This window comes from Falco naumanni, chromosome 2, assembly GCF_017639655.2.
Source record: "Falco naumanni isolate bFalNau1 chromosome 2, bFalNau1.pat, whole genome shotgun sequence".
Classification (NCBI taxonomy): Eukaryota; Metazoa; Chordata; class Aves; order Falconiformes; family Falconidae; genus Falco; species Falco naumanni.
This window is the reverse complement of record NC_054055.1, coordinates 93,462,571-93,488,669: the sequence shown is the minus strand read 5'-3', so window position 1 is coordinate 93,488,669 and position 26,099 is coordinate 93,462,571. Positions and strand designations below refer to the sequence as shown.

Here is a 26,099-nt window from a genome sequence, read left to right as displayed (position 1 = left end):
ATATGATGAAAGTGAAGCATTCAGTTAACTGTCCTCTGTGGTCAAGCCTGAGTGCTTATGGCTCTGAGACACTGAGATTCTGATCTTTAGGCGATTAAAAGCAAATCCTGGAGAGCACGCGCATGATCAAAGTATTATTAACAGCGTATTGAGGTTGCATTTCCATCCTGAATAGGAGAATCAGGCTGCTCACGGGAGGAGTCACTGCAGGTACACACAGTTGGGCTGGCATGGAAAACATCACAAATTTTAAACTGGGGTTGTTTCACTAAGCCCTGCTGTATTACTGGGGCTCAGGACGCTTGGATCCAGCCACTTTAAATGAATTGCCTGCTGCTGAAGGAAATTAGCGCTTCACCAGTTCTTTGCCTCAGTTAAGTCTCCTTTATATAATTTGCTTGAAAGAGAAAGTGGTTGTTCAACAACATTTTATTTCCTCATGGACTTATACATGTCTGTAACTGTGCGTGCATATATATACACGTACACAGCCTCTCGGGTAGTTGTGCATTTTCCTTTATGTTGAACAAGGTTCTCAGGCAGTCCTTGCATATCCAGAATTACTATTTATAAATGTTAAATTTGAGCTTCCACAACATCCTAAAATAATTAAGCTGTAGAAATCCTTGCTGCAGGCCGATACAGATGCTAGAGGTTTGTCCAGGTTAAGAAGTTATTTGAGAAATGTGTGACTGAAAAATCTGTTGGAAGTTACTGAACATTTAAGTGCTACCGTTGGGTTGAGAAAGTTCCTGAATCGCAGGTGGTCAGAAGTTGGGGGTACTCTGGAGGTACATTGTTATTACGTGGCTTTGTCATGGTCACATGCTCCTTCTTGGCACGTAGTGTTGGACAGGACATGCTGCACTAGGTGAGTCTTGGATCTGCCCCAGTGACAGTGGCAGGGGGTGAGTGCGGATGTCTGTAGCAGGAGAACAGCTACGTACTATCTGAATCTCCAGGTTTTTGTTTGGTTTTTTTGTTTGTTTGTTTCTTCTTTTTTTTCCCCATAAAATTTGAGTCACTGCAGGGAAAAGTCATGGTTAAAGCAACATCTTGGGAGAGCAGCCAGATACATGGCTTCTGGGTGAAGCAGAGCCTATTGTGTCTGTTAATTCATCATTGGTGATGTACTCATTATACTGCTTAGAGTTACTAGTACTAAAGTGTGTTTTCCTTAATTTATTTTTCCCGTATGGAGGGAATGGGGAAGTGGGATCTACAGCTCTGTCTGCTTTTGTCACTTACTCAGCAAAAGGCAAATGGTCCAACAGCTATATCAGAATCCAGTTAATCTGAGCATCTCTTGGACGCAGAGTAACCAGCTGTTTCTGGCATGGCAGCCCTGGCCAAAGGTAAATAATTGGAGAATTTATTTCCAAAAGTTGATAAGGCACGGTTTCCCAACAGGTTCTGTGGCAAAGAATTTCTTCACAAAATCAAAGCTGCCCATCCCAGAGCTTTCTCACATCTGGTAAGTACTGTAATAGTGTTGGGGATGTGTATCCTGTTTTTTAAAAAGATGCTTAATTCAAGAGTTCTTGTTAAATTTTGAAAACTGTTTTCAATTATAATTATTGCTCTTACTGCCAGGATCACTTCCAGGCCTGAGCGGCAGGGTGCTCATTGATCTTCCTGACACACTTGTTTTCTGGAGAGACGTTCACCTACTCAGCAGGGCTGGGAAGGCTTGAACAGCGATATACTGAGAGCTGTTCTTCAGTATGTTGTAAGCAGCATTATTGTAGGTCAACGAACTGACATTTTTCATGAAATGACACAGAAGAGAAGCACCTCTGGGATGTTTTAGATGTGTCGTTGGTTATATGTTTTTGGCTGTGTTTTGTCAGAGGAGACCTAACTAATGCCTAATTTTTAGTAAGTACAACTACATAATTGATCAGTGCTTTTCTGATGAGCCAGTACACTTTCTTTTAATGAGCTTATTTAGAAATGTTTATGGATGGAACTGTACGTGGTAAAATCTGACAAGGATTCTATTATATTTTCATAAATGATGTGGTGTTTTGTAATTCAGTGTCTTCCTTGCATCTCAGACAGGAAGAACAAAGAGTTTTTAAAATGTTTATCAGAAATGATGATAGAGATTTTACTTTATATATGCTTTCATGAAGAGAGATTAAACGAAGAAGCTTGCAAGAGCCTAAACATCTGTCAGGGTCAAAGAATATGTCTGGAATCTTTTCAGAGTGGATTATCAGTTGTGAAAATAAAAAAAAAACCAAAAAACCACCACCAAAAATGAAGAAGCATAGTGTTGGGGGAAGTGAATATTGGAATTTAAATTGAAGATTACTTAAGAAGAATGGATTAACCCAATATGTTAACACATTTTATTTCTATTGATGATACAAGTTGTTCTCTGAGCAAAACTTGAAGTATTCCTTTCAGATAATTATAATTTTGTGATGATACAATTTATCAAGTTGTGTTGCTGTGTTAAATGCATGGGATGTTTCAGTCTTTGTCACTATAACCTCAAAAGCTTGAAAAATGCTCATTACTTTCAAAGAGTAGGAGGTTATATGTTCATTTGTTCTAGTCCATGTGCTGGTGATAAAATACTACTCAATTCTTACAAAGAGTTAATTTATAAAATGGAATTTTTTAATTTCTGAGGTCCAAGTTTAGTGTTTGAGAAGCATCCTAGAATTAAAACAGCATTAGTGAAGTTACCAATAACATTGAAACTGGTCAAGAGCATTAATTTAGCTCTTTTCTTAAGATATTTGATGGGGCTATGTAACTGTTGCTGAAGTCCATTTTTAACTCTGTCTGCTTGAACTGGTTTAAGATCCTGCATGGACTGGCCAAAAGTGTTTCCAACCATCGGAAAGTTAATTTCCCCCTTGGAAGTATGGGATATGTATTTCATGTTGTAATATATACATACCATTGTGTCGTATGGTATGATGTATTAACAAAAAGTGTACTTTATTAGAAAGAAAATGGGAAGTCAGTATTGGAAAAGCAGCTTACTACATCTTCCTCGAGACAAATGTACAAGTTAGGATTGAGTGCAAATGAGAGGTGCTTGTCTTGTGTTAAAATATCCCTTACCACAGTTGCATTTCTGTCTCCCCCGTGATGGCACACCTATGTTTCCCTGAGGTAATGGCTTGGAAAACACATGCCTGTTGTACTTGCAGGGAGCTGAGTGACGTGGATTGTGACGGGGCGCTGACACTCGCGGAGTTTTGTGCTGCTTTCCACCTCGTGGTTGCGAGGAAGAATGGTTACCAGCTGCCTGAGACACTGCCAGAGACACTGCTGCCCGAGTACCTTCAGACAGGTAATGTCCCTGCGGCCGGTCGTGTTCCTGTAGCCACCACAGGAACCCAGCGTGGGTGTAAGAACGGTTTCATTTCTCCATCCTGCAGGTAGGATGGGGTTCTACACTGTGTAATGGCTCTCCAGTTGCTTTTTAATGCCCGCATTTTTAATTGTGCTTACGAGGCAATTGCTGAAGAAGGAATGTAGAAAAGCACAAAATAGCGATGCAAAGTGGAAGGGTTACCTGCCTCGATGTCTGCCTCTGCTCTAGTGTGCTTCAGGTGTCATTAGAGCTAAAGCGGTAGACAATTACCTGTAGCAAAGATAATCCAACAAGATTTGCTTTCAACAATTTTGATGATTTTTTTCCCTTAAATATCTGTCTCTTGAAGCTGTGTTGAAAATACTACTGGCCTGCTTTAGAACTTACTATGGTTATATATTTGTTTCAAAGGTTAAATTTTTTGTAATTAATTTTGTGTAATCCACAGATTCTTCTGGAAGTAATTTGCAGTAATCGTAGGGGGATTACAACAGTTTGTGTAGCACAAGGGTGAATTAATACAAAATATAACATACCTCAGTAACAATGTGCAGTGAGCGACCTGCCTTTTCATTTGTCCTCTTCAATTATGTCTCTCTTAATTATAAATGAACACTGAAAAATATACTGTTCCATCTAAAAAATGTGCATGACTTTCTAGGGCAAGAAGGATTAATCACAGATGATAATTACAGTGCTAAGGGATAATATTTAAGACCTAATAAAATCTCCATTAAATTTGATGACACTGAATATATTAAGAGACAGGAAAAGAGCAAATCAAGCTGCAGTTAGGAAAATTAAATGTTCACCCTGTAGGATGGTGATGACTCTGATGGAGTCATGTTCCTTATAATCCACTGTCTTCATATCCAAAGCGAAAAGCTACTGTAAAACCTGCGCTTCCAAGTCTTTATCACTTCTAGTCTCTCTAATTACATTCCCTTGTCATAATTACAACTACCCTTTTCCCTCCAGGACCACCACTTTTTTTTGCTACTCTCAGTCCTGTTCTCATGTTAAATTAGCTTGTAAGCTCCTCCATGCAGGTTCTTGTTGGTTTATCATCACGTTAAACCTTTTTGGGTATAATGGCAATGGAAATAACTATCTAGTAGTAGGGAATCATTGTGTCAACAGGAGGAAGAGCACGCTAAGCTGTAGTTGTTCCCTGGTAGTCCTTTGTTTCCCTAACTTGTCCCTTTCAGCACTAGGGTCTGTGCCATTTTCATAGATTATTATTGCTTCATGGTGTTGCACGCAACCAAGCATTTCAAGCTGATCTATGTGCAGAAGGTGAAAGGACTAATTGTTCATTATGGGCTCTCTAAATACTTCAGCTAAGATGGTAATTCTGATTAGCTTGAGGGTCTGAAAATGTCTCCTGCTCATTCTGCCACCTAGTCAGGATTCAGAAATCTTTTGAAAGACTTGCATGAATAAAAAGCAGAACATCTCAACACATTGTAACACTGTGAATCACAAGAAAGCATAGAGCCCTGATTGTATCAACTTCTGAAACAAGCATTGATAAGTAAGCAAGTGCCTCATACACTTACCTAAAATGGCAGCAGAAATTTTCAAGAGAAACTTCTTGTTTTCACGTTTTCATAATTTGATTTCTGTGCAACTTAGATTTTTTTTTTTTTTTTTTTTTGGGAGGGTGGGGGTGAGATTGTTAGTAACCTGGTGAAGAATACTGGAAACTGGTTTTCATTGGGTTGTTATATTAATTTCAGAATGAGGCAGAATCTGGTTCAAGTGAAATATTTGCATTTGATAAAAGTGTTAAAGCTTCAAATAAAGTGACTTGGAGCATAAGACAGACCATTTAAGAATAAATCAATCTTGCTAGTTTTATGGCTTTTTCTATAAACTACAAGTGCAGGTTCAAATCCTGTCCTGGCACAGCTCCATTGACAGTTTGACCCACCACCTTCTCTTCTGAAAGTTTTTATTAAAACTGATTTACAGAATCTGTAAAGCTATTTGCCCTGTACGTAACCCACTGTATTGTAAATTAAGACAGATTTGCCACAGTTTAATTTATACAGATAAACTAGATGCTAGCCAGAAACTAGGAATTTGATGTGAAAGCTGTTGTTCTGGCCTTTCAATATATTGATCTTTAAGAAAAGCTGTTTTCCAGCTACTAAGACAGATTTATCTCGGAGGAACTAATGCCAGAGTTGTATCAGCAGAAGGACCTTAGCTTGTGGAGTAGAAATGAGGTTCTTGTGAATATTCCTGTGAGAAGTTAGAGCTGAATTTTTTTTTCCTTTCCTTTCTACCCCATCCCCCTGCTGCTGCTACCCCCCCCCCCCCATCCCCAGCTCTCAATGCTATTTAACTACAGATGGTATATACTGTAGCGTCTACTGTGCTTGTTCAGTGTCCTGGCTTTTTTCTGCCTTTCAATTTCAGTGTATAATGGTAGATTCTACTATACTTTTAGTATTCAAAATGCCAAAAATTGGAGTTGAAGGTTTGGTAAGTACCTTCAACCTTCCTAAGACAGTAAGATATAAGCTATAAGGCTAACTAAGTTCATACTGGACTGTGGGGAGTAAAAATGCAGATAAATGGTGGTTGGTTGGCAGTTAATGTTTACTAAGAATAACTTCTCCCAAATTTCACAATTATTTCTACAACAAAAATTAAACATAGTATCCTTTTCATGACATTGACTTATTCAGCATACAAGATTGAAAGATTTTTGTTATGATGTTTGTCATCCGTGGCTTACAGATCAGTCCTGATAGGTCGAAGCGAAGAACAAAGTGATGCTGGAACAGGTTTTTAAGAATTACTTATTAATCTAAGACTTTGCATGTGTCTTTTTTTGTTTTGGGTTTTTTCCCCTTTCTCTCTTTCCCCTACAGCTTCTTTGAAGCCCATGCATGACTGCACACTGTTTGATTCGTATTCTGAGCCATTGCCAGGTGGTCAGCAGACTCGGGACTTCAATCGGACGGAGGTGAGAAGGTGTAGGCGGGGAGGGCAGTTACCTTGCAGGGTGCAGAGGAACAGGGCAGCTTCACAGTGACTGTGGGATGTGCAGCAGCAGAACTGCGAGTCTCTGAGAGGACATTATGAGTCTCTAAGCTTCCTGTTAAGCCATCTCAGACCCCTCTCTCAGCAGTTTCTTCGGTGTGTGGAAAGGGCTGACAGGCTTCTCAAAAAATATTCCCACATAACAGAGCTCACAATAGTCATCGAGGGACTCGAGCCTTGTGCGATGTTGGGAGTCCGCAGAGAAATGCATCTTACCTGTTCATGTCCTGCAGGGCTGTGCGTGACCCTCTGGCACTGGGAGCCAGGGATGAGGGCAGAGCCCGTGCTGCAGGAGGGGCACTGTGGGACAAGGACAGCGCTCGGGTGAAAAACCTCCTGAATCTGAATTGGTTGAAAATGTGAGGCTTCAGGCGCAGACTTTGTTCCAGTCAGGCACTCCTGATCACATAGTTCTTGAGTGTTTCTTCCATTTACAGTGCTCCATTTCCACACTCACTCCCCAGTTTTGATGATGAGAAGAAAAATGTCTTGGCTTGTCCTGATTCCTTGTACTTCGCTTCTTTGCAGGCTGAAACCATCCTATTTTTTTACAGTATGGACATTCATAGCTCTGTTCTAAATGATTTCAGTCTCCCTTTTAATATCCGACATTTTCATAGTGAAGGAACTACTATATAAGGGTCTACGTAGTAATTGTAAGGAGTGGGGAAGAGTAAGGGAAGAATGGAGGTCCCTTGTAGCAATATCACAACAGATACCAGCCTTCTAATGGAAGACTGTTGCAAGCAAAACTAAATTAAGAGTTCATCACTGAGGTTAAAAACTTAAATTTTAAAGTTGCTGTCAAGCTGAGCTAACCACAGCCACTGATTTGTGCCTGGATGTTGCAGCTCTGAATATATATACACACTGTGGGATTTAAGGGTTTAGTATCCAAGGTAGCGAACCAAATGGCAGGCTACCTGTAAGAACAGGCCCTTCTGACACTGCTTCAAAGTTGAAAGGTAATGGTGTGTCATGGCAGCTCAGCAAGGCTCTTCTCCAGTTATTTCCTCCCTATGCCTTGCTCTGGGGAGCTGCTGGGTCAGAACCCAGCTGTTCCCTCCTCAAATTCAGCTTGGTCGTGGTACCACCAGACTCTTCTAAGCTGCAATGTTCAATTTGGGCAATGTTGGAGCCAGTGCTTTGAGTATCCAGTTTACCTCAAACATATGAAGTCTCCCTGGGTAGTACAGCAGCTTGGCTAAAGTGCAGCAGTCATGCTGGATTTTGAAGCCAGTGCTGCTATTCTGGTAGTGTGGGCTGCTGGTACATTGGCAGTGTAGGCAGCTCCTTTACCATGGTATAACAGCCTTGTCCCTTGCATGTGACCTTATTTTGGGAGGGTGGTTTGCAGGGGGCCACGAAATTGTACCACGGGCCACACGGCGCTAGCACTTACACACTGTGCAGTTGTGTGGCAAAGCTCAACAGTTCCTTGAGTGTGCTTCGTTAGCATATACGAGTATTGGTTTACAATTTAAACAAGCATAAGAAGCAAAATTCAAGGTGATTTGCATTGAAAACACATTTGCTGATCTCAGCGTGTGTGTATGTATATACATAACTCCATTTCCAGACTGCAGTAAATCAACTGAGTGTTTGAGTTACCTCACTGTGTCAGTGTAAGATACTTGCTTTTTAGAGAGAATTACTTGTCTTCTGCTTAAAAACTTTCATATCCCTGTTCAGATTTTTTTTGTCGGTAAGCAAAACCCCTGAGTAGCAACTTCTCTTTCTCACTTGCATAGTTTCATGTGCATATACAGAAACACATACATAGATACATATACAATAAATTATATTAAATATAAATATTTATATAATTATATATCTTTTATACACATAATTAAAAAGCTTGAGTTTATGTAGCTTCTTGACTTCAGGATCTACTTCAGTATCCCTGTGGCCTAGGGAGTCCTCATTTTTGTTAGGGTACTGGCTTCACAAGTGATTACTCAGAGGTGCAGCGTGGTCTTTGATTATTGCAGAGTTGTGAGGAAGTTTGCTCTGAAGTAGCACAGTCTTTGGGACTGTGGGTTAGAGTGTATATTTCAGAAAGCTCTGAAAGCAAGATTTCTAAGTCATCTTGTGTTTCTTAGAAATAAAATGTCATTTTATTTACCTAACCAGTACAATTTTATAATCTAACTGTCTGGTTTTTAGGCTCTTCTTGTTTGTGGTCCTTGAATGTATGTGCAGAGTAAAGATAAATCTAGGAGGTGATTTCCTAAGCAATTAAATTCTGTGGGGTTTTTTTTTTTCTTTTTTAGATTCTGCTGTGGTGGATATGATAGTAGTAGGAACATTATAATAATAATTAAATAACTATAGTAGGTATACAGCATGAAATGTAAAAACCAAATCCCACATTTTAAGTTTAATTTGAATGTCAGCATGCTGTTAAGCTTTCAGACCTCCTTTGCCTTATCTCTGCGCTCTCCTCTTGAGATGTTCTCACCGTAACTGCCAATAACCTGGAGGTTATTGTGCTGCCTTTGTAGTCGGATAATGTTCTTGGGGAAACAGCTGGATCTTCTGCTCCATTCCTAGGCTCTGCAAGGTAGCAGAATGTTCTGCAGAATCAGGCTTTTTTATGGCTAGCTTGAAAACAAAGAAGAATCTGTAGCATGATTGCCTGCTGGCTAAGCACAGATATTATTTCCTGACTATATCACAATAATTTGACTGGGTTTGCTCCATTTCTTCACTGGGTCCTAGACATGCAGGGCAAAGCTCTTGGTTTATTTCAAGGCCTTGTTATTTTGATTCTTTGTTATCCAAGATTAAAGGACTATACAATTTCTTCTCAAAACTGATTTGGGAATGATTTTGACTTGACTTTTTTGTTTGTTCAACTGGTGCTTTTATGTTCGGAATTAATACACTGAATGAGTATCATTTGAAAGGTCAGTAATTAATCTCCCATTCTTCTGCCTCTGTGGGAAGTGCAGTAACTCACTGTTGCAATTTAATTTGTAGCTTGGCTACTTGAGGAAATGTAGTTTAGATACTTGCTCGCTACACTAAAAATACTGTATTGTCAATGCAATCAGTTACGCATTATCTCCATGTCTTCGTTGCTTTCCACCTATCATCCATTCTGGCTGTTTAATTTCATTGCAGAAGACCATTTTTACTGTGACTGACTGCTGAACTACAGTACTGCAGTGTAATGGAAACAGTTTTTGATTGCATCCCTAAAGAAAATAATGGCAAGAGACAGGTCACCGGAATGCTAGGCTTTGGTGAACTTGCAAAATACATAAGGACTGTTCATGTTGTGCTTAAATGACAAGGATGACTGCTTTTTGTTAACTGAGGATATTTTATCTTTCCTTTTGTTTTCCTCAAGTTTGTCACCTGTGCTGGTTCTGGTCTCCCCCTCCACACACACACTTCCTTAGGCTTTTTTCCACAAGCTTTCTCGTTGCCAAAAGCGAAAAGATAAAATACAAGATTTCACACAAGATTTTGCACTAAATGTGTAATATGACTGGCTGGGTTGCTCTAAACTCCCTCAGAAATGTCATGCTCACAGCTCATCGAAATCGGTAAGAGTCATTCCATTGATTCAAGCATGCACCTGAATTAGATCTTTAGTCTGATGCTCTACTTCAGTGTGTCACGTAGGGCTGCTCATGAGTGTGAAGTATTTTGTTCACACGTTTTTAGAGTCCTCAAGCCATGCTTTTGCTGTGGTGCTTCCCCAGAAGCATTAGGGATCCCTTGGGCATCTACATAAAACAGATCTTGCAGACCTTTACTCTAGGCTTGGTGTTCTTGAATTACTGACTTGAGATAATTTTTTTAAGTATTTACAGAATCTTTTTTTCTCAGTTGATAATTTTTTTTTAGGCCCAATGTATTTCAGGCCATTTTTCAGTCCAACCTCTTCTATGCTCCCTGGGAAGAAAATAGTATCACTTAATATTTAGAGAAATTTGGGGTTTCTGACATTTGCTTTATTGTTCTTTTGGTTGGAGAGTGTATCCTTGTTCTTGCAGATAATGGAGGTAGAACTTGTTCCTGGTTCCTTCTTTTGAGCTACATAGCAGAAGCTGCAAGAACAATAAATGTCTGTTAAGTCACTGCTGAAATAAAGGAAAGTTAAGGAGTAAGATTAGGGAGACGTTCCCTGTTTTCCTATCAGAGGCCTGAATAGGCCTCCAACAGTCAGGCTAATGAAATTTGTTTTTCACATCTCAATGACTACATGTTGAAAGAAAAGAGTCATTCAAGGAGCAGCCACCTCAGCAGGAAGACTTTAAATGCAGAACTACTGGGCTCTGCTGCACAACTGGAGTTTTGGCTAGAGAGATTGTTCGGAGAATGGATGTTGTGAAGGGGCTGGAGAAGGTTTCCTCAATCCAAACGCAGGTGTTACAAAGAGAAGAGAGCATACAGAATGACATGGTGCTATTCTGAGAAGTCTCTCCTTGCATACAGTTCTTAGCTCCTTGTGATTTACTGTTAAGCTGCTTCTTTTAACTGATTTCAGGTGTGGAACTGCTGTACCTTGAAAAGCAGAGTTAGATCATCTTTCTGTAGGTCCTCTATGTTTCTTTATCTGACAAAACAAATTGCAGTGCAAGAGAGAATATCACCTTTATTTGTGTTGATATGTGTTCTTAAATATTTGACTGTGGAAATGTGTGAGCTGTACCGATCAGTATAATAAATGAATCCTCTTTCTTCAAGAAAACATCAGCTGAAGATGTACCTGATAACTCTGCCCTGTTACAAGATGGAAAGAAAGATGACAAACAAGGTATTGAAATAATTAACTTTCCCCTTGCCTACTTATGGGTTAAAATCTGTGTGGTTTTAATAATCCTATATATTTGATGACAGAAGCAATGGTATATTTAATTTCTAAGCTGGGTATGTGTTGCTCTAAGTTTACAGACAATTCATTGACAGCAGCTGAGTTGAAGACAAGTAAGTGGATAGGTTTCCTTCAAAATTAGTTTTATCATACGTGAATGATATGAAATCCATTTTCTAAAATATGTCTAGTCCTGAGGCAATTAATATTGCACTTATTTTAAATAAAGCTGTAATTATCATTATCAGGAATTTTGTAAGAGTAAAGACTATATTGTGCCAAATTTTGGATTTCTCTTCTTGCAGGAAATAGCAACACTTCAAAATTGGCTTTCTTGAAAAACGAGAATTCCCTACATTTTCTTGCAAAACAAAAGTTTTGGACAAACTGGATTGAAAATACTTGAGCCATTTATTTAACTTGAAATCCATCAGCAACAAGTCGTGTGAAATTGAAGTGATCTTTCTCTTTTTCCACTCAGTAACTTCTAGAGCTTCCAGAATAGGCACTGGTTCATCACGCAGTCATTCATTCTCTTGGTTGTGGAAACAAAACAGTTGTGGGTATTTTGTTGCCTGATTCTCAGAGCTGTGGATTATACATTAATTAAAAAAAAAAATGACCTCCCAGCTGGCCACATGTTACAGTTGCATCAGAGCTGTGAGACCAGGTAGTCCATGTTCCTGAATCACCTTCCACAGGCAGGTGTGACAGTGTTTGGCAGTTTGCCGGTGACCCTGATTCAAAGAAAGGTTGTCAGAGGTGATGGGTGTTTGTAAAACGTTTTGATGACTCAATGTATTCCAAGAAATTAATGCTTTGTTGACAAGATTTTTTTTTATTGTAAAATTCACAGTGAACCAAAGCAGGACTTGAACCTTGAAGGTTATTACTTTGAAATGTCTAGGAAAGATTTACCTTTTACTAAGAGATTATTTTTTTTTTGTACCTGTTTAGATGAAGAACTTGTGCTTTGTTTTTTGTAGCTGACAGTAAGTCAGATGGGAGCCTGCTTTGGTACATACAGTCCTTCAGGGCAGAATATTTGCTGTATTTATGACATAAATTCCTGTCTTTTCAGTTCAAAAAACGAATGCTCTTGTTCTACCATTTATTGCTGTTCTGACAAATATAAAAGCGGATTGCTCTTCGGACTGAGATCTCCCCAGAAGCCAAGAACCTGTAGTTCAGGACTACAGAAGCAAATTTTTCTGCATTTTCAAAACTATACAAGTAAATCTGTCAGATTGTAATGCAGTTAAATGTGGAACATAATGTAAATAGAACTGGATCACGAGAAACAGACCTTTCCCACACTTTATTTGATAAAGGCAGATGGAGATAAGAGACTTCATTCCAAGCCATCATTTATAATACTGTATATTGCAGTATATGAAAATATGCTATAGTGCATTAAGAACACCTTAAGAAAGTAATTAATAAAGGATGCATGTAGGCATCGGTGGAAGTGGAATAAGCCCAAAAACGTGAATTTCCTAAATGTTAATCCCTGCTCTGTCGGTGCCATATGACGTTCCCTGGGGCAGGCTGGTGAGTTCTGAGTTGACAGAAGCAGCCAGTGTCTCATGTGTCCTGGCTTTCCAGATTTGTAACTTGGGAGAGATGAGTCCCAGCTCTGCCAAGTGTCGCCAGCTGCTGTCTGTGTGGGAGTGCTACATCTCTGAAGTAGAAGTCATCCGTGGTTTTAGGCACTCCAACCCCCAAATTCTCAGAATTTAAGATTATTTGACAACTTGGTCATAGGCCTTTCTGTCCTTGACTTTTGTGCTCTTAAAAATTGTTGCTTTTTTTGAGTGCTTGGGTGTTCTGAGAGTATTCGGCTACTTTTCCTTAAGTATGTTTGGCGTTACTAGATGTTCTAATACCGGTTTAGATGCTCCTTTCCCTGAGCTGATATGTGTAGATTTTACCTGCATGTACTCAAAGTAATTCTCATTGTTTTGGTTTTTTTATCAAGCTCTTAAAGTAAGCACTGTGCTCAAAACAATACCAAAGGAATTTCAGCACTTGACTGTGAAAACAGGTGAGAAGAAAAAAATTTCATGTGTTGTTTCTGTAAGAATTTTGATCAAATATTTTATAGCACAATAAGCCTAGATTTGTGTAATTTGATTGATTTTTAAAGATCCTTTTGCTCTTATACTGTTTTGCTACTGAATTTAGCTTTTACCTCGTAATGACTACTACTTGCAAGATAAATATTAATTACTACTTTAGATTGTCAAAAGGTTTTCTTGCTTTCTTTCCCTCATGCTTAGTGTATGATCTTCACGTGCGGGAAACATTTTTAACATAGCATTTTTTTAAGGAGTCTGAAGTTTTTCTGTGCTACAAACAAGATGAAAGAGCATGAATATTGTACCTCTTGGTAAAATCTCTCCCTAAAGTACGGAGTAACTGTGTAACATTTCGGTAACTAGTCTGAAGTGGCCCGTTTCTTTGTGAAAACTGAGCTTTCATATTTTCTGTCAAGGAGTTAAAGGACAGATACTGGAAACACAGACCTTGAGGCACTTAGAGCAATGACGCAAGCTTTTGTTTCGGGGGTGTTTCTTTGTTGAAACCACCCCTGATTTTTCTCTCTCCAACTCCAACATACACTCCTTGTTCCTGTCATAATGGAAAATGTTATTTCTGGAACAGCATATGTCAAAATTACCTAGTTGCTCCAGAAACTTGCCATGCATTCTGTTCAGTTCATCAGACCTCCCTTGCATTCCTCTGTGTTAATCTCTTCCCTGGAGTGGTAAGAGCGTTTGCAAGTCCCAGCCAAGCTAAAATCTGGAGTTGCTTTCTTTTCCTTTTGCATAAATGTTTTAACTAGTGAAGATATCCTTGATTAAGAAAACTGACCCCACATGTCTGTCACAGCAGTTTTGCCTTATAGCTTGTTTTATTCATGGCTGCTCAACAGCTGCATGCCTCAATTCCCACCTCTCTTTTTCCTGGCTTCTTCCCAAACACTTGGCAGCTGCCAGATTTCCTATCTTGAGCTCCTATTCTCAAATGATTGCTGCTTCTCCTTCTCTCTGTCACACAGACACACACAGAGACACACTCTCTTACACTTCCCTCTCAGGGGGAGAGGAGATTGGTTGCACGATTTTCAGTTATGTTCTCCTTCCCCCTGGTTTTGCCCAGGAGTGCCCTGGGGGAGTTTTGTTTTCAGTTCAGTAATTCCACTTTTGGTATGCTTAGGAAAAACCCTACTGTCACCTGCACATCTCCTTTGCCATTGACATCTTTTCCCTATGTTGTTCATCTCTTAGTCAGGGAGGTCTTCCCAGTGCTGCTGTGCTCCTCCAGCAGTGGTGTTTGTATACCAAGGGGGGAAATGGCAGAGTTTCACCCCATTGTGATGACTCCTGTCATTGTAGGGGTTTCACCCATGCTGTCCTGCTCATTAAAGGCTCGAGCGAGCACATTCTCAGGTTGCATGATACAATTGATGTTAGGAGTAAAAATATTTATCCAGGGGGCTAGATACAGCACAGTAATGGAGTGGTTATTTCAGTATTGGTCAGCAATCCTGAAAGGTCATTGTAATCATTAACCCTCAGGATGAAAACTCAGCTGGGATGATTCTTTAGCCACATGGCATACTTGCACCTTCTGTGGTACAATTTTCCACCCAGTCTTCAGCTGTAAAGCAAGGAGTCATCAGCTGAATATAAAATGGAGTGTTAAAATGAAATTGTATTGGAAGAGGGCATGGGAGCAGTTAAACATCGAAAACAGGAACCTTCACGCTCTCCTGTGAATGAGCAAATACAAGAGTTTGTGGTCGTGTGACTTTAATTAGCGCAGACCAAGCTGTTGAGTTCATCAGGCTTTACTACTCCGGAACCATACAGACTTTAAAATAATGAATGTATTAGTTTAGTCAACAGCTTTAAGTTTTTATTAGTTTCATGTAAGTTAGGCTTATTTATCCATAGCAATAGAAATATGGCAAACTCATGAACTGAATACATAGTTTTTAGTAGTCTTGAATGATTGTGTCATGTATGTGTATAAACTTGTGCCTCAAACACAAAGTATGCACAGACTGAGCGTACCAAAATAACTACACATTTTGTGGGAATCCTGCCACAATTATTTGTATGTCCCAATAATGAACTACCTGCTTTATAATTACTTTTAAAAAAAATTATTATACTACTTCTTTTGAGGGGTAAAGCTAAGTCTGAGTATTGTGTAATTGTAGCCTTGAATTTCCTGATTTTTCAAAAGCTTAAAAGAAAATCCTTGGCAGCAGTATTCTATTGCTATCATTTTTTTTATTAATAGTCATTTTGGGATTCTCTCTTCTTTATGTGCTTTCCTATTTACCTCAACAAGATGTCCTTGGAGAATTTGAATGTCAGTTTTACCTGCAGGTTTTTAGATGAAAGGTTTTCTAAAAGAAGTACGAACAGAATTATGGCCTCAATAAAAGAAGGAAAATTTGAAGGTTCTTAAACATGGCTTAGCTTGGAAAGGATTTATACTTCCTATTTGTAAGTGGCATATATTTAATAATTGTGCATGTGATTTAATGATCAGCAATTGCAGCATTGGAAAAATTGGGTCATATGGCTGTAGGGAAGCAGTGTCTGAAGTTGTATTCTCTGGGAGTTTGACACGGAGAGAGAGAGGAGGATTATCACCACTGCATGTTTTAATAATAATTGCCTCTCCCTCCCTTAGCTGCTAGGAAGAGTTTGTTGCACAGAAATTTGGAATGACTGTGAGCTGGTTTGGTGGTGATAATAACCTACTAGAACTTGGGTTACAAGTGGTCACTTGTGTCACTGCCAGCTGCATTTGGGTTTATTCCATCCAAAGCACCAACTAGCACTACGTGACCCTGAAAGCGGTTTCTTTTACAAAGTATGTGGCTGTATGTGCCATATGCTTCTGTGAGCCTAAAGCATCCTATGGAGGTTCTATGCGGCAGCCATTAAAAAGTCAGCATTTGCCATCTGCCGCCACAGATAGCTCCTGCTCTGCGTTTTGGAGGTTCTGTTGTATTCTCAGGTAGTGCTGTGGAGTAGCTGGTGATAAATGTCTGACTTGAAAGTAGGCATATATCTGAAGGAAGTGAGAAACTGAGAATTATTTTCCCCCACCCCTCCCCCCAGTCTGCTTGCTTCTCTTAAGCATTGTACCTTGATTAGGAGAATAATGGAAAAAGTACAAGGATTCACTTTGCATGTGTGTTGGGATCATTCATGCTGCTGTGATACCTTGAGGATATCTCAGTGGGCTGAGTCTGAAAGCAATCGCATAGATATGTTTTCTCAAAATTATCAGATGTTAGTAAGGAGAGTAACAGAAAAGTCACAAAAGGACTGTGTAAACCAAGGAACAGCCTCAAGGAATTACCCAGAGAAGATAAGTCAGCACGGTTGTTTTCCTATCACATACAGCCTGCATGTAGCAGGATATTTGGAATTCATCCAAACAAAAGAAACAGATTTTTTACATTGATAGAAATGTGTTTGATCAACACTTAGCCTGTGAAGCTTTCTACCTTCAAATATTTTTCCTTCCCAAATGCAAGTAGTCTCAACCTGAAGTGTTGATTTTTTTCTATGGATGGTAAGATGATGTTCTTTTATAGTAATTAGTTAAAGTATTTAGGAAGGACACAAACCTTTGTGCTTTGGGAGGCAGGACAACTAATAGATATCTGGGCTAGGAGTAAGATGTTTTCTGTGGCAAGTTTATCCTATTCCTTGTGCTGCTTTGTCACAGCTACATCCAGGAGTGCTGGGCAGAGCTGTCAGGCCTATTGCTTTCCCTGCATTCTGGTAACCAAATTAAAAGGTGAAGGTCTGACTACATGTGGGTGTTTGAATTCTTAGGACATTCACACACTACAAAAACCAAGGGGAAGGAGAAGTGAAAATCAGTCCCTGTTGCTCATGTGGGATGGGCGCACTCACATCCACATTTGCAACACACATTTTAATGAAGACTGATTCTGCAGCTAAAGGCATTTATTTAAAATATGATGGTTTAGCGGTTCTTTTTTCTTTTCTGTTCCAGTTGCTCAGGAATCTAATGCACTTAAAGCCAGACCACGATCCAGGTACTGCTTTCATTTCTATTTCGAGAGAAGACATGCTTTCCTCTGGTGTTAGACAGAAGGTGTAAGAACTGGTGTTGCATTTGTAATTATTTTTTTTTTTTTAATTGGCATTGTGTTGGAGGTACAGCTCAGGTAAGACAGATTTACCAGGAGGGATCTGTAAGCTACAGACCCTACATAAGTACTGCCTGAGGGCCTTGTGATCCCTGATCATGAGACACAGGGGCTTTAGCCTGTCTGGCCAGCCCTGCTGCCTTGTCAGGAGGTGACTGCCTCCAGCCCAGCCCCACAAGTGTCCTGGTGGGACGGTGGGGACCACCCCATTGCGGGGACCATTCTCAGCAATTTTGTGCTGTTGGAACCTGCACAGTGGTTATGTATGGAGACACTGCACGCTACCACAGAAGCAGCAATAGTAGCTCAGTTCTCGGATGTGGGTGAGTGAATCGAATCGTTTCAATGGCATGCATGTACTTGACTGCAGCTGGTTGGTCTGTGATGGAAAAAATTAATGGACTTAGTGTCATGCACTAGAAATGACACCTGCTGAATTTGGATGTTTGAAAGAAAAGGGAAGCCTGTGCCAGAAAATATAATTTATAAATGGATTATCTGTTTGAGTTTGACTATTCACCTTTCTGGTGTATAGCTGTGTCGTGTATTCACCTTCAAACTTTTTTTTTTGTGCTAGTTAGAGGGCTTCGTTTTAGCTTTTTTGTGTCTTGGGTAATGAGAGTATAATCAGGAGTTCCCTCCTTCCTTAGAAGCTTGTCAGAGCCTGCTAATAAGAGAGGATCAGCTATAAGCATGATAAATGAAGATTGAAATCCTCTGTTCTTTGGGCCTACATCCAGGAAGGCAAAACTGCCTTACATGCTATTTTTCTGCGGCTAACCAAGGCTTTTTAGTTGTCATACCATTTTAGATTTTCTTGCTATGTTACTGAATCATAAACTGCAAATATACAAAACATGTAAAAAGTATTTTGTGTCAAAATGCATAAAACAGCAAGTGTTTAAACGAAAAGTCCCTTGAATGTGACTGTTGTGTCACATATGACTGTCTTGCACCTGACTGTATGTCACTACTTCAATGCAGAAGTTGACTGAAGATTCCTGAGTACATCCTTGAACTCAGACCTTCTGCTGTGCTTCTCCTTTGTAGCCTGGAGGGCTCTGTAACCTCGAGGGTCTCTGTCCTTAGGTGTGCTTGACCACCAGAGGCTATGATTCAAGTCTGTTACAGCTTTTGGCTCTGCGGTGTGGCTTTCTAGCCTAATTGGTGCAGATTCTCAGCTGTGGACTCTTACCTGACTTTAGGTGCCAGGTCTGCCTGCTGCTAGCAATGATTCACTGTCATAGAGCTCTGTGTTAGCACTGCTGGGACAGGCATATTTTTGCCTGGCAGCTTCTATCTTACTCCATCTTTAAAAAAACATATTTGAAAATCTTGAACTGTTCGGTTGTACAATTTTAATACAAGTGAAATATACAATGCACAATATGGAGAGTAAAAGTATAAAACCTTAAGATCCTGATTCAAAGCTCTCACATCTATTTCAGGGAGTAGGGTTAGGTCTGATACGATAAGGCTATGGAATTCAAAACTCCACCAAGACAAAAAAATTCAGCATCAGTGGAGGTTTTTCTGTCACATGTAAATTTTGAAACAATTACGGCTCTCACTCCTGTATTTATTAGAGTTTACATCAGAAACATCGGATCAGCGTTGCCAAATGTCTGTCCTGCTAAAGAGCTGTTTTCTAACAGCAGCCTGTTTGGCAAAAAAATGATCCGTTTCCCATTAGTGGGAGTTATTTCTGTTCTACTTGAATGTGTTTTTGGTCTTGCCTGTCATGCATAATGTGTTACAGTAAGTGTAACATCTCACATTGTCAATGCTCATTTTGAACAAAGCTCTCGCTCTTGCAGAAAAGCTGGTAACTATAACAGCTGAAAAATATTGGACACTATTCAGCAAAATCAAAATTCTTAGCAAATGCGCTGCATTGGGATTTATGTGATGTGGAAGAGCCGAAAAAGATGTACTGAGCCATGTATTTGACCAGTTTTGGTCACTTTGGAGCCACTTAATTATCCTGGATTTTCCAGAATTCAATGACTGTTTGCTATGAAAAAATTACTCTAATAGTTAGGGTATTGTAGCTTACAAAATGTGTACTTGGCAAGAGGTAGGTTGAAGCTGTACCTATATAAACACTACCCTCACGGCTGGGAAAGGCGACAGAAGCTGTAAGGGGCATGGGGGGTGGAATTTTACTCAGGTTTATTCAAAACAGTTATCCTCTTGATGGTTAGTTACATAAGAAGGCCTGAAGCTGTGATATAAAATGCTTTAAAAAATACTAGCCCTGTAAGCATGATGTGTTCCTTTCTGCAGATGTATAGGTTCCTCTGCTGCCAAAGAAATCTGTCTTGTTATAATGGGGAACATTTAGTTATTAGGGCAAGGAATTTCCACCGTGAATCTGAGTTCTGGTCAGCGTGGTTTTAGGTACTATATGCTGTAGTTGTTTAAAGTTACTTTCCGAAATAAAATACTTTCTGCCTTTCCCCCCTCCCCTTTTTTCCTTAGGTCCTATTCTAGCACATCAATAGAAGATGCAATGAAAAAGGGAGAAGAGCCCCCTACTCCACCTCCAAGGCCACAGAAATCACATTCCAGAGCTTCCTCTTTGGATCTGAACAAAATATTTCAACAAAACACACAAGGTAAAGTTTGCTTTCTTTCCCCCTTTTGAGACCATTTAGGTTAGTTGCATACTTGGCAACCTGATCTGTTTGCACAAATGCTTGACAACATGTGCACACGCTCGCCTTTGCTATAAACGGTAATACACTGCAGAACAGAAGTAGCTGCACTTTTGCATTACGTTGCCACTGAGGGGAAAAATCGCTGTTGCTATAATTAAGGTGATCATAATGTTTTCTGGCGTGATAATGGGAAGCTTAACATATGGCAGACTGTCATCACTGACTGTTTATAACTAGTCTGGCTGTTTAGACAACTCTCATCAGTAACTACAATATATTTGATTTTTATTACTATTTACTTTTTGTAGTTCAGAAGCAGGAGGAAAACCCTTAATGTTTAAATTGGGAGAAAGCGAGCAAACGTTTTTGATGTTAAAGTGTACCATAAGATGGAGGCAATCAGAAACCGTTCTTTGAATAAAAAGAAAGGGCAATTTCTTTTGCCATGGGTGCATGTTGAGGGGAGAGAAAGAAAATGTCGAATAGCAGCCAGAGTGAACTGGAAGAAAATGGCTGACCAGCACATCAGTGTGTGGGTGTTCCTCTTGCCTCGCACAGTGAGCGGTGGAGAGAGGAGCTGTTTCTTCAGGGCAGCAGTCACCTAGCATTGCTGTGCTTTAGCAGTGTCCTTGAAACAGATCAGAGCTTTATGTGGTGCACACCAATCATCTGACTCAAGGACTAGGTTAAACATGGTCATGTTTATGCTTCAGAAGAAAGCCAAGGTTTGACTGTGTCAAGGAATGTTTTAATTGGGCTCTCTAATGTGGTTGTTGGAGTAGAAAAGAAAGGGTTTCACCTCCTGCCGTATGGGACTGTGCAAACACCAGAGAGAATTCAAGAAGCCTGCTGTGTGTGCTGAACCCTAAAACTCAACAGGAATAAACATTTGTGGTTTTTTTTCCCTTACACAGAGAAGCAATTCCTGATCTTCGACTGTGGTTCCTGTTTAGAGATCTCTTGCCTCCAATTTCGATATCATTATACATCAAAATAAAAACCCAAACACAGCCAAGCACACATGTTCCAAGGCAGCAAATCCTCTCAGAAACCTGATAAAAAGTATAACTGGAAGGAAATTAACTTGGATTTAAGTTTCTTTTGGAACACAAATGAAAGGAGAATGCAAATTCTCAAAGAAGTCATTCTGTGAATGAAAATTAACATCTTGCTTTTGAAATGGATAGTTTTGAAAGTCACCATTCCTTTTGAAGTAACATAATGATTTCTTCTGGACAACTTAACAAACTGACAGTGTTACAGTGAGTGCAGGAAAGGGTAACTTGTCCTATCAATACTTTTTGGAGGGTTTCCTCACTAGAAGTGGGGCAATTAAGTAAGGGTAGGCAGTTGATTGCTTGCAAAAAAAGAAAGTGCTTTGCTCACCCTTCAACCGTTAACCATATTCAGTTCAAATTTATGGCTATTTATAGTTGGAACAAAAAGTGGCTCTACATTGACAAATCCTGAAGTATAGTCTGCTACCAAATTGCAGAAATGTGGAAGGTCTTCCAGAGGTTCACCTTCCACCTGTACCTGCAGGATGTTTGCCAGTAATTTTTTGCTTTCTTGAATGTCCCCTGGTGGCAATGCTCAATATTCATGGTGGTTGTCTTCCTTTAACAGAGCCGTTAGATTTTATATCAAAAATGTAAATATTCGTTGTGAAAGAATAAGGAGCAATTCGTAGCCTGGGAGGGTTTAAGGAAGAACTTGTTAAACAATTTGTAGCCCATCCCAAAGAAGAGTTTCAATTAAAATAAATCTGCATCATAAGAAGGAGGGGTTTAAATCAACCCATCCCAGTGCATCCAAGTACCATGGTGCATTTACCTTGCTCTAATTTGAAATAAAATGCCAGCACTGGAAGTCATATTTTCAGAAACATGTGCACGCTTTTTCCAATCACTAAGCCCTGAATACTTGTTATTTTGCAACATCCTATTCATAATGTGACTTAAAATCATAGAATGGTTTGGGTTGGAACAGACCTTAAAGATTGTCTGCTTCCAGCCCCCTGGCCATGGGCAGGGACACCTTCCACTAGACCAGGCTGCTCAAAGCCCCGTCCAGCCTGGCCTTGAACACTTCCAGGGATGGGGCATCCACAGGTCCTCTGGGCAGCCTGTTCCAGTGTCTTGCTACTCTCACAGGAAATAATTTCTTCTCAAAACCAATCTAAATCCATCCTCTTTCAGCTTAAAGCCCTTCCCTCTTGTCCTATTGCTATATGCCCTCGTAAAAAGTCTCTCTCCAGCTTTCTCGTAGGCACCCCTTAGGTCCTGGAAAGCTGCTAGAAGGACTCCCCAGAGCCTTGTCTTCTCCAGGCTGAACAAGCCCAGCTCTCTCAGCCTGTCTTCATAGCAGACGTGCTCCAGCCCTCTGATCATCTTCGTGGCCCTCCTCTGAGCTCACTCCAACAGGTCCACGTCCTCTGTATGTTGGGAGCTCCAGAGCTGAATGCAGTGCTCCAGGTTGGGTCTCACCAGAGTGGAGTAGAGGGGGAGAACCTCCTCCCTTGACCTGCTGGTCAGGCTTCCTTTGGTGCAGACCAAGATGCGGTTGGCTTTCTGGGCTGCAGGCGCACATTGTTGGGCTGTGCCGAACTTTCTGTTTGACAGCACCCGCAGGTCTTTCTTCTCAGGGCTGCTCTCAATCCGCTCTGCACCCAGCCTGTGTTTGTGCTTGGGATGGCCCCGACCCTCGCGCAGGACCTTGCACTTGTTGAACTTCATGAGGTCTGCACGGCACCACCTTTCAAGCCTGTCAGGGCTCCTCTGGATGGCATCCCTTCCCTCCAGCGTGTTGACCACACCACACAGCTTGGTGTCGCTGGCAGACGTGCTGAGGGTGCACTCGATCCCGCTGTCCGTGTCACTGACAAAGATGTTAAACAGTGCCGGTCCCAACACGGGTCCCCGAGGAACGCCACTCATCACCCGTCTGCACTTCGACATTGAGCCATCGACGGCAACTCTTTGAGTGTGACCATCCAGCCAATTCCTTATCCATGAAGTGGTCCATCCATCAAAACCATGTCTCTCCAGAGACAAGGATGTTGTGCAGGGCAGTGTTAAATGCTTTGCACAAGTCCAGGTAGATGATGCTCTTCCCTTAATCACCAACGCTGCAACTCAGTTGTAGAAGGCCACCAAATTTGTGAGGCACCATTTGCCCTTAATGAAGCCATGCTGGCTGTCACCAATATCACCTCCTTATTTTCCATGGGCCTTAGCACAGGATCTGCTCCATGATCTTGCTGGACACAGAAGTGAGACTGATTTGCCTGCAGTTACCCAGGTTTTCCTTATTACCCTTTTCACAAATGGGGTTATGTTTCCCTCCTTCCAGGGCTGCCACAGCTTCTCAAATACGATGGAGAATGGCTTAGCCACTTCATCTGCCATTTCCCTCAGGACCTGCAGATGCATCTCATCAGGTCGCATGGACTTGTGCACCTTCAGGTTCCTTAGATGGTCTTGAACCTGATCTTCTCCAACAGTGGGTGGTTCTTCATTCTCCCAGTCATTGTTCTTGTCTTCTGCAGCTTGGGTGGTGTGGCTGGATTTTATACAGCTGCTTTTTTTCCTGCTTCTCTTGTTTTGATCATTCATCCCTTTTTTTCATTCTTTTCCCTATTGATCTTGCTGTTCAGTAAAAGTTCTAGCCTCATCATTTTTGGATGCCTTTTTCATCTAGACACAGTTCTTCCTGAGCAAATGGTCATTGTTTTGGAGCCAGACTCTTCCAAGGTGCACTTTTCACTTTCTATAAAGGTAATTTGTAGGAAGGCAGAAGCATTGAACACTGTTATCTTAAACCAAAGAGCCTTGCCCAAAAAATGTGTGTGTGTTTGTGTGAAGTAAATTATACCCAGTTGTATAACAAGAAGCTGTATTCTTTTTTCTGCTGATAGTATAAAAAATGAAGTTAGGATAATTTCAGTCTGCCATCAGAAAAGATACAGTTACATATTTACAAACAGATGACGTGGTGGCAATATACTATTTAGGTTTCTTGGTTATTGGGATAATACATCCTGACATAAATATCAAACCTGATGTGTTTCTATCCACAGGTCGGTTGATTACTTTCTGTCCTAATGTACTTTTGACAGAATTTTTGCTAAAGCAAAGGTTTTCTTTCTGCCTTTCTTCCTAGGTTTTTAAAAATAGTCCCATTGTCACAGCTGAACCACTAAAATTAGCTGGAAGGACCACCCCTTCTAGCACCACCATATTGCCTAGTGTCAGTACAGAAAACCAGACTGTAAAACCCAACCATTTTAATAGCTTTCAGGGTATATCCAACATGATTAGAATAATCCCATTTTGGTACATTATGTTTTGTTCTACTAATTCTTGTTCAGAAATAATTCTGCTTTTGGGAGTTTGGTGGATAATCTACTCCCCTGCCTGCAAAGGAGTGCTCAGTAGTAGTGAGTTTTATTTTCAGTTCCTTGTTGGTCACGTTGATCTATAGGTAACACTTCTTTAATTGTAAAGCCATGAGTGGTTTGGAGCATTTCTTTGTTTATTTCATATTTAAAGGCCAGAAAAAGAAAAATGTCTCTTCAAGTAAATTCAGCCAAAGACTGTGGCAGATCTTTGTTGTGAGCACGGTTTTTTGGGGGGCTATTTTTGTTTTTCATTTACTACTGATATATCACGTTTGCTGCCATTGATTGCCCCTCTCCTGGCAAGTATACACAGAAAGCATTTATCTGTGATGGCTGGGATGTCCAGCAATGCATTAACCACGGAAACTGTGCTTTAGAATTGTAATTGGGACATAACTGCACTTGAAGGAGGCACCTTCATTCATACTATGATGCAGCACTCTTCTGGGACGCTGTAACTAGTGATACTCGGGAAAGACGTAAGAAACTAAGAGAACTTACTGAAAGGCTCCACCTTCTGAAATGTCCATACGTGAATTTCTGTTAAGAGACAAGTCTCTTCTTTTTTTTTTTTTAAAAAAAAAATATAAAAAAAATCATGTAATCTTTATATCGGCATCTGAAAAGAATTTAGTACTGCTAGATTCTCAATGTATTTATTTTTGTTGAATATATAACCTCTGGCATTTTGCCTGTGTACATATTAAGTAAATACTTGTCTAGGTTGTATATGTTCCTGGAAAGACAACAGCAGGTTTTAAGTAGAAACAAAATTGTCATTTTAAATGTGTACCTCACCTAGTTTACATCTTCATTTCTTCTCTAGCCCACTGTCTGGTCAGGTACAAGTCAAGAGCTCCCCGGGTAAGCCCGCAAAGCTTTCCTGCAGTGTTCGCCCAGGTTGTTGGCAGAATTAGTTGCTCTCTGGGGTTCCTTGTGCTCCCTTCTCTCTGTCTTGTGACCTGGGTGAGTGAGCAGGTATTGAGGGGGCCAAAAATGGTGCAGCTGGAGCCCAGGGTCCTGCAGCAAGCCCCCCCGCCACCTTTTATCCTCAGCGGTAGCAGTAAGCTAGGGTCTGACTTGGGGTAACTCAGGGACTGGGGCAAGTCTCAGCTTAAGTATGGAAATGCAAATACGTATACTTTGTATTCTAGCGTTTTGCTCCTTTATATTTTCTGCCCAAGACAACCACTAAAGAATTTACTTCTGGGCAATTATTGGCAGCGGCAGATACAGATGCCTCTGAAATACATTTTACTTCCCATTTAGTTTCATTTCTGGATTGCATAACTTCTTTTAATTAACGTTTCTGTTGAACAGAGGATACTTGTTTGGAAAAGAGAATTTGCTTTGAAGAAACAACAAAAAAAATGTCATAAACAGTGTACTTTCATGTTGATATGGAAGAAGATCTAACATCTCTGTGTAATTCACCAAAACAGCCATATAACTATTTACAAATGAATTTTTGACTGAAGGTTTTCAGCGCTTATTTGCTTTTGAAACTCGCCTCCTGCTGCGGCTGTGCCTGCAGCGAAGAATGCTTGGAATGCAGGCACCATTTCTTATGTTGGCTTGTAAGCCAATACTCACTGTAACCTGGATTCACT

The 26,099-nt window shown here is 40.3% G+C and overlaps 1 protein-coding gene across 4 annotated transcripts in view; it reads left to right on the top strand.

Annotated features, from left to right (window-relative positions):
• Positions 1–26,099, top strand: part of REPS2 (RALBP1 associated Eps domain containing 2) — a 103,610-nt gene that overhangs the window by 45,406 nt on the left and 32,105 nt on the right. For all 4 annotated transcript variants that reach the window (XM_040582662.1, XM_040582660.1, XM_040582661.1 and 1 more), the window contains 7 exons: positions 1,411–1,474; positions 3,171–3,313; positions 6,220–6,314; positions 11,093–11,162; positions 13,198–13,263; positions 17,274–17,316; positions 19,912–20,048. In XM_040582662.1, coding sequence (XP_040438596.1) covers positions 1,411–1,474; positions 3,171–3,313; positions 6,220–6,314; positions 11,093–11,162; positions 13,198–13,263; positions 17,274–17,316; positions 19,912–20,048 — 618 coding nt within the window. The remainder of the gene's footprint in view (positions 1–1,410; positions 1,475–3,170; positions 3,314–6,219; positions 6,315–11,092; positions 11,163–13,197; positions 13,264–17,273; positions 17,317–19,911; positions 20,049–26,099) is intronic.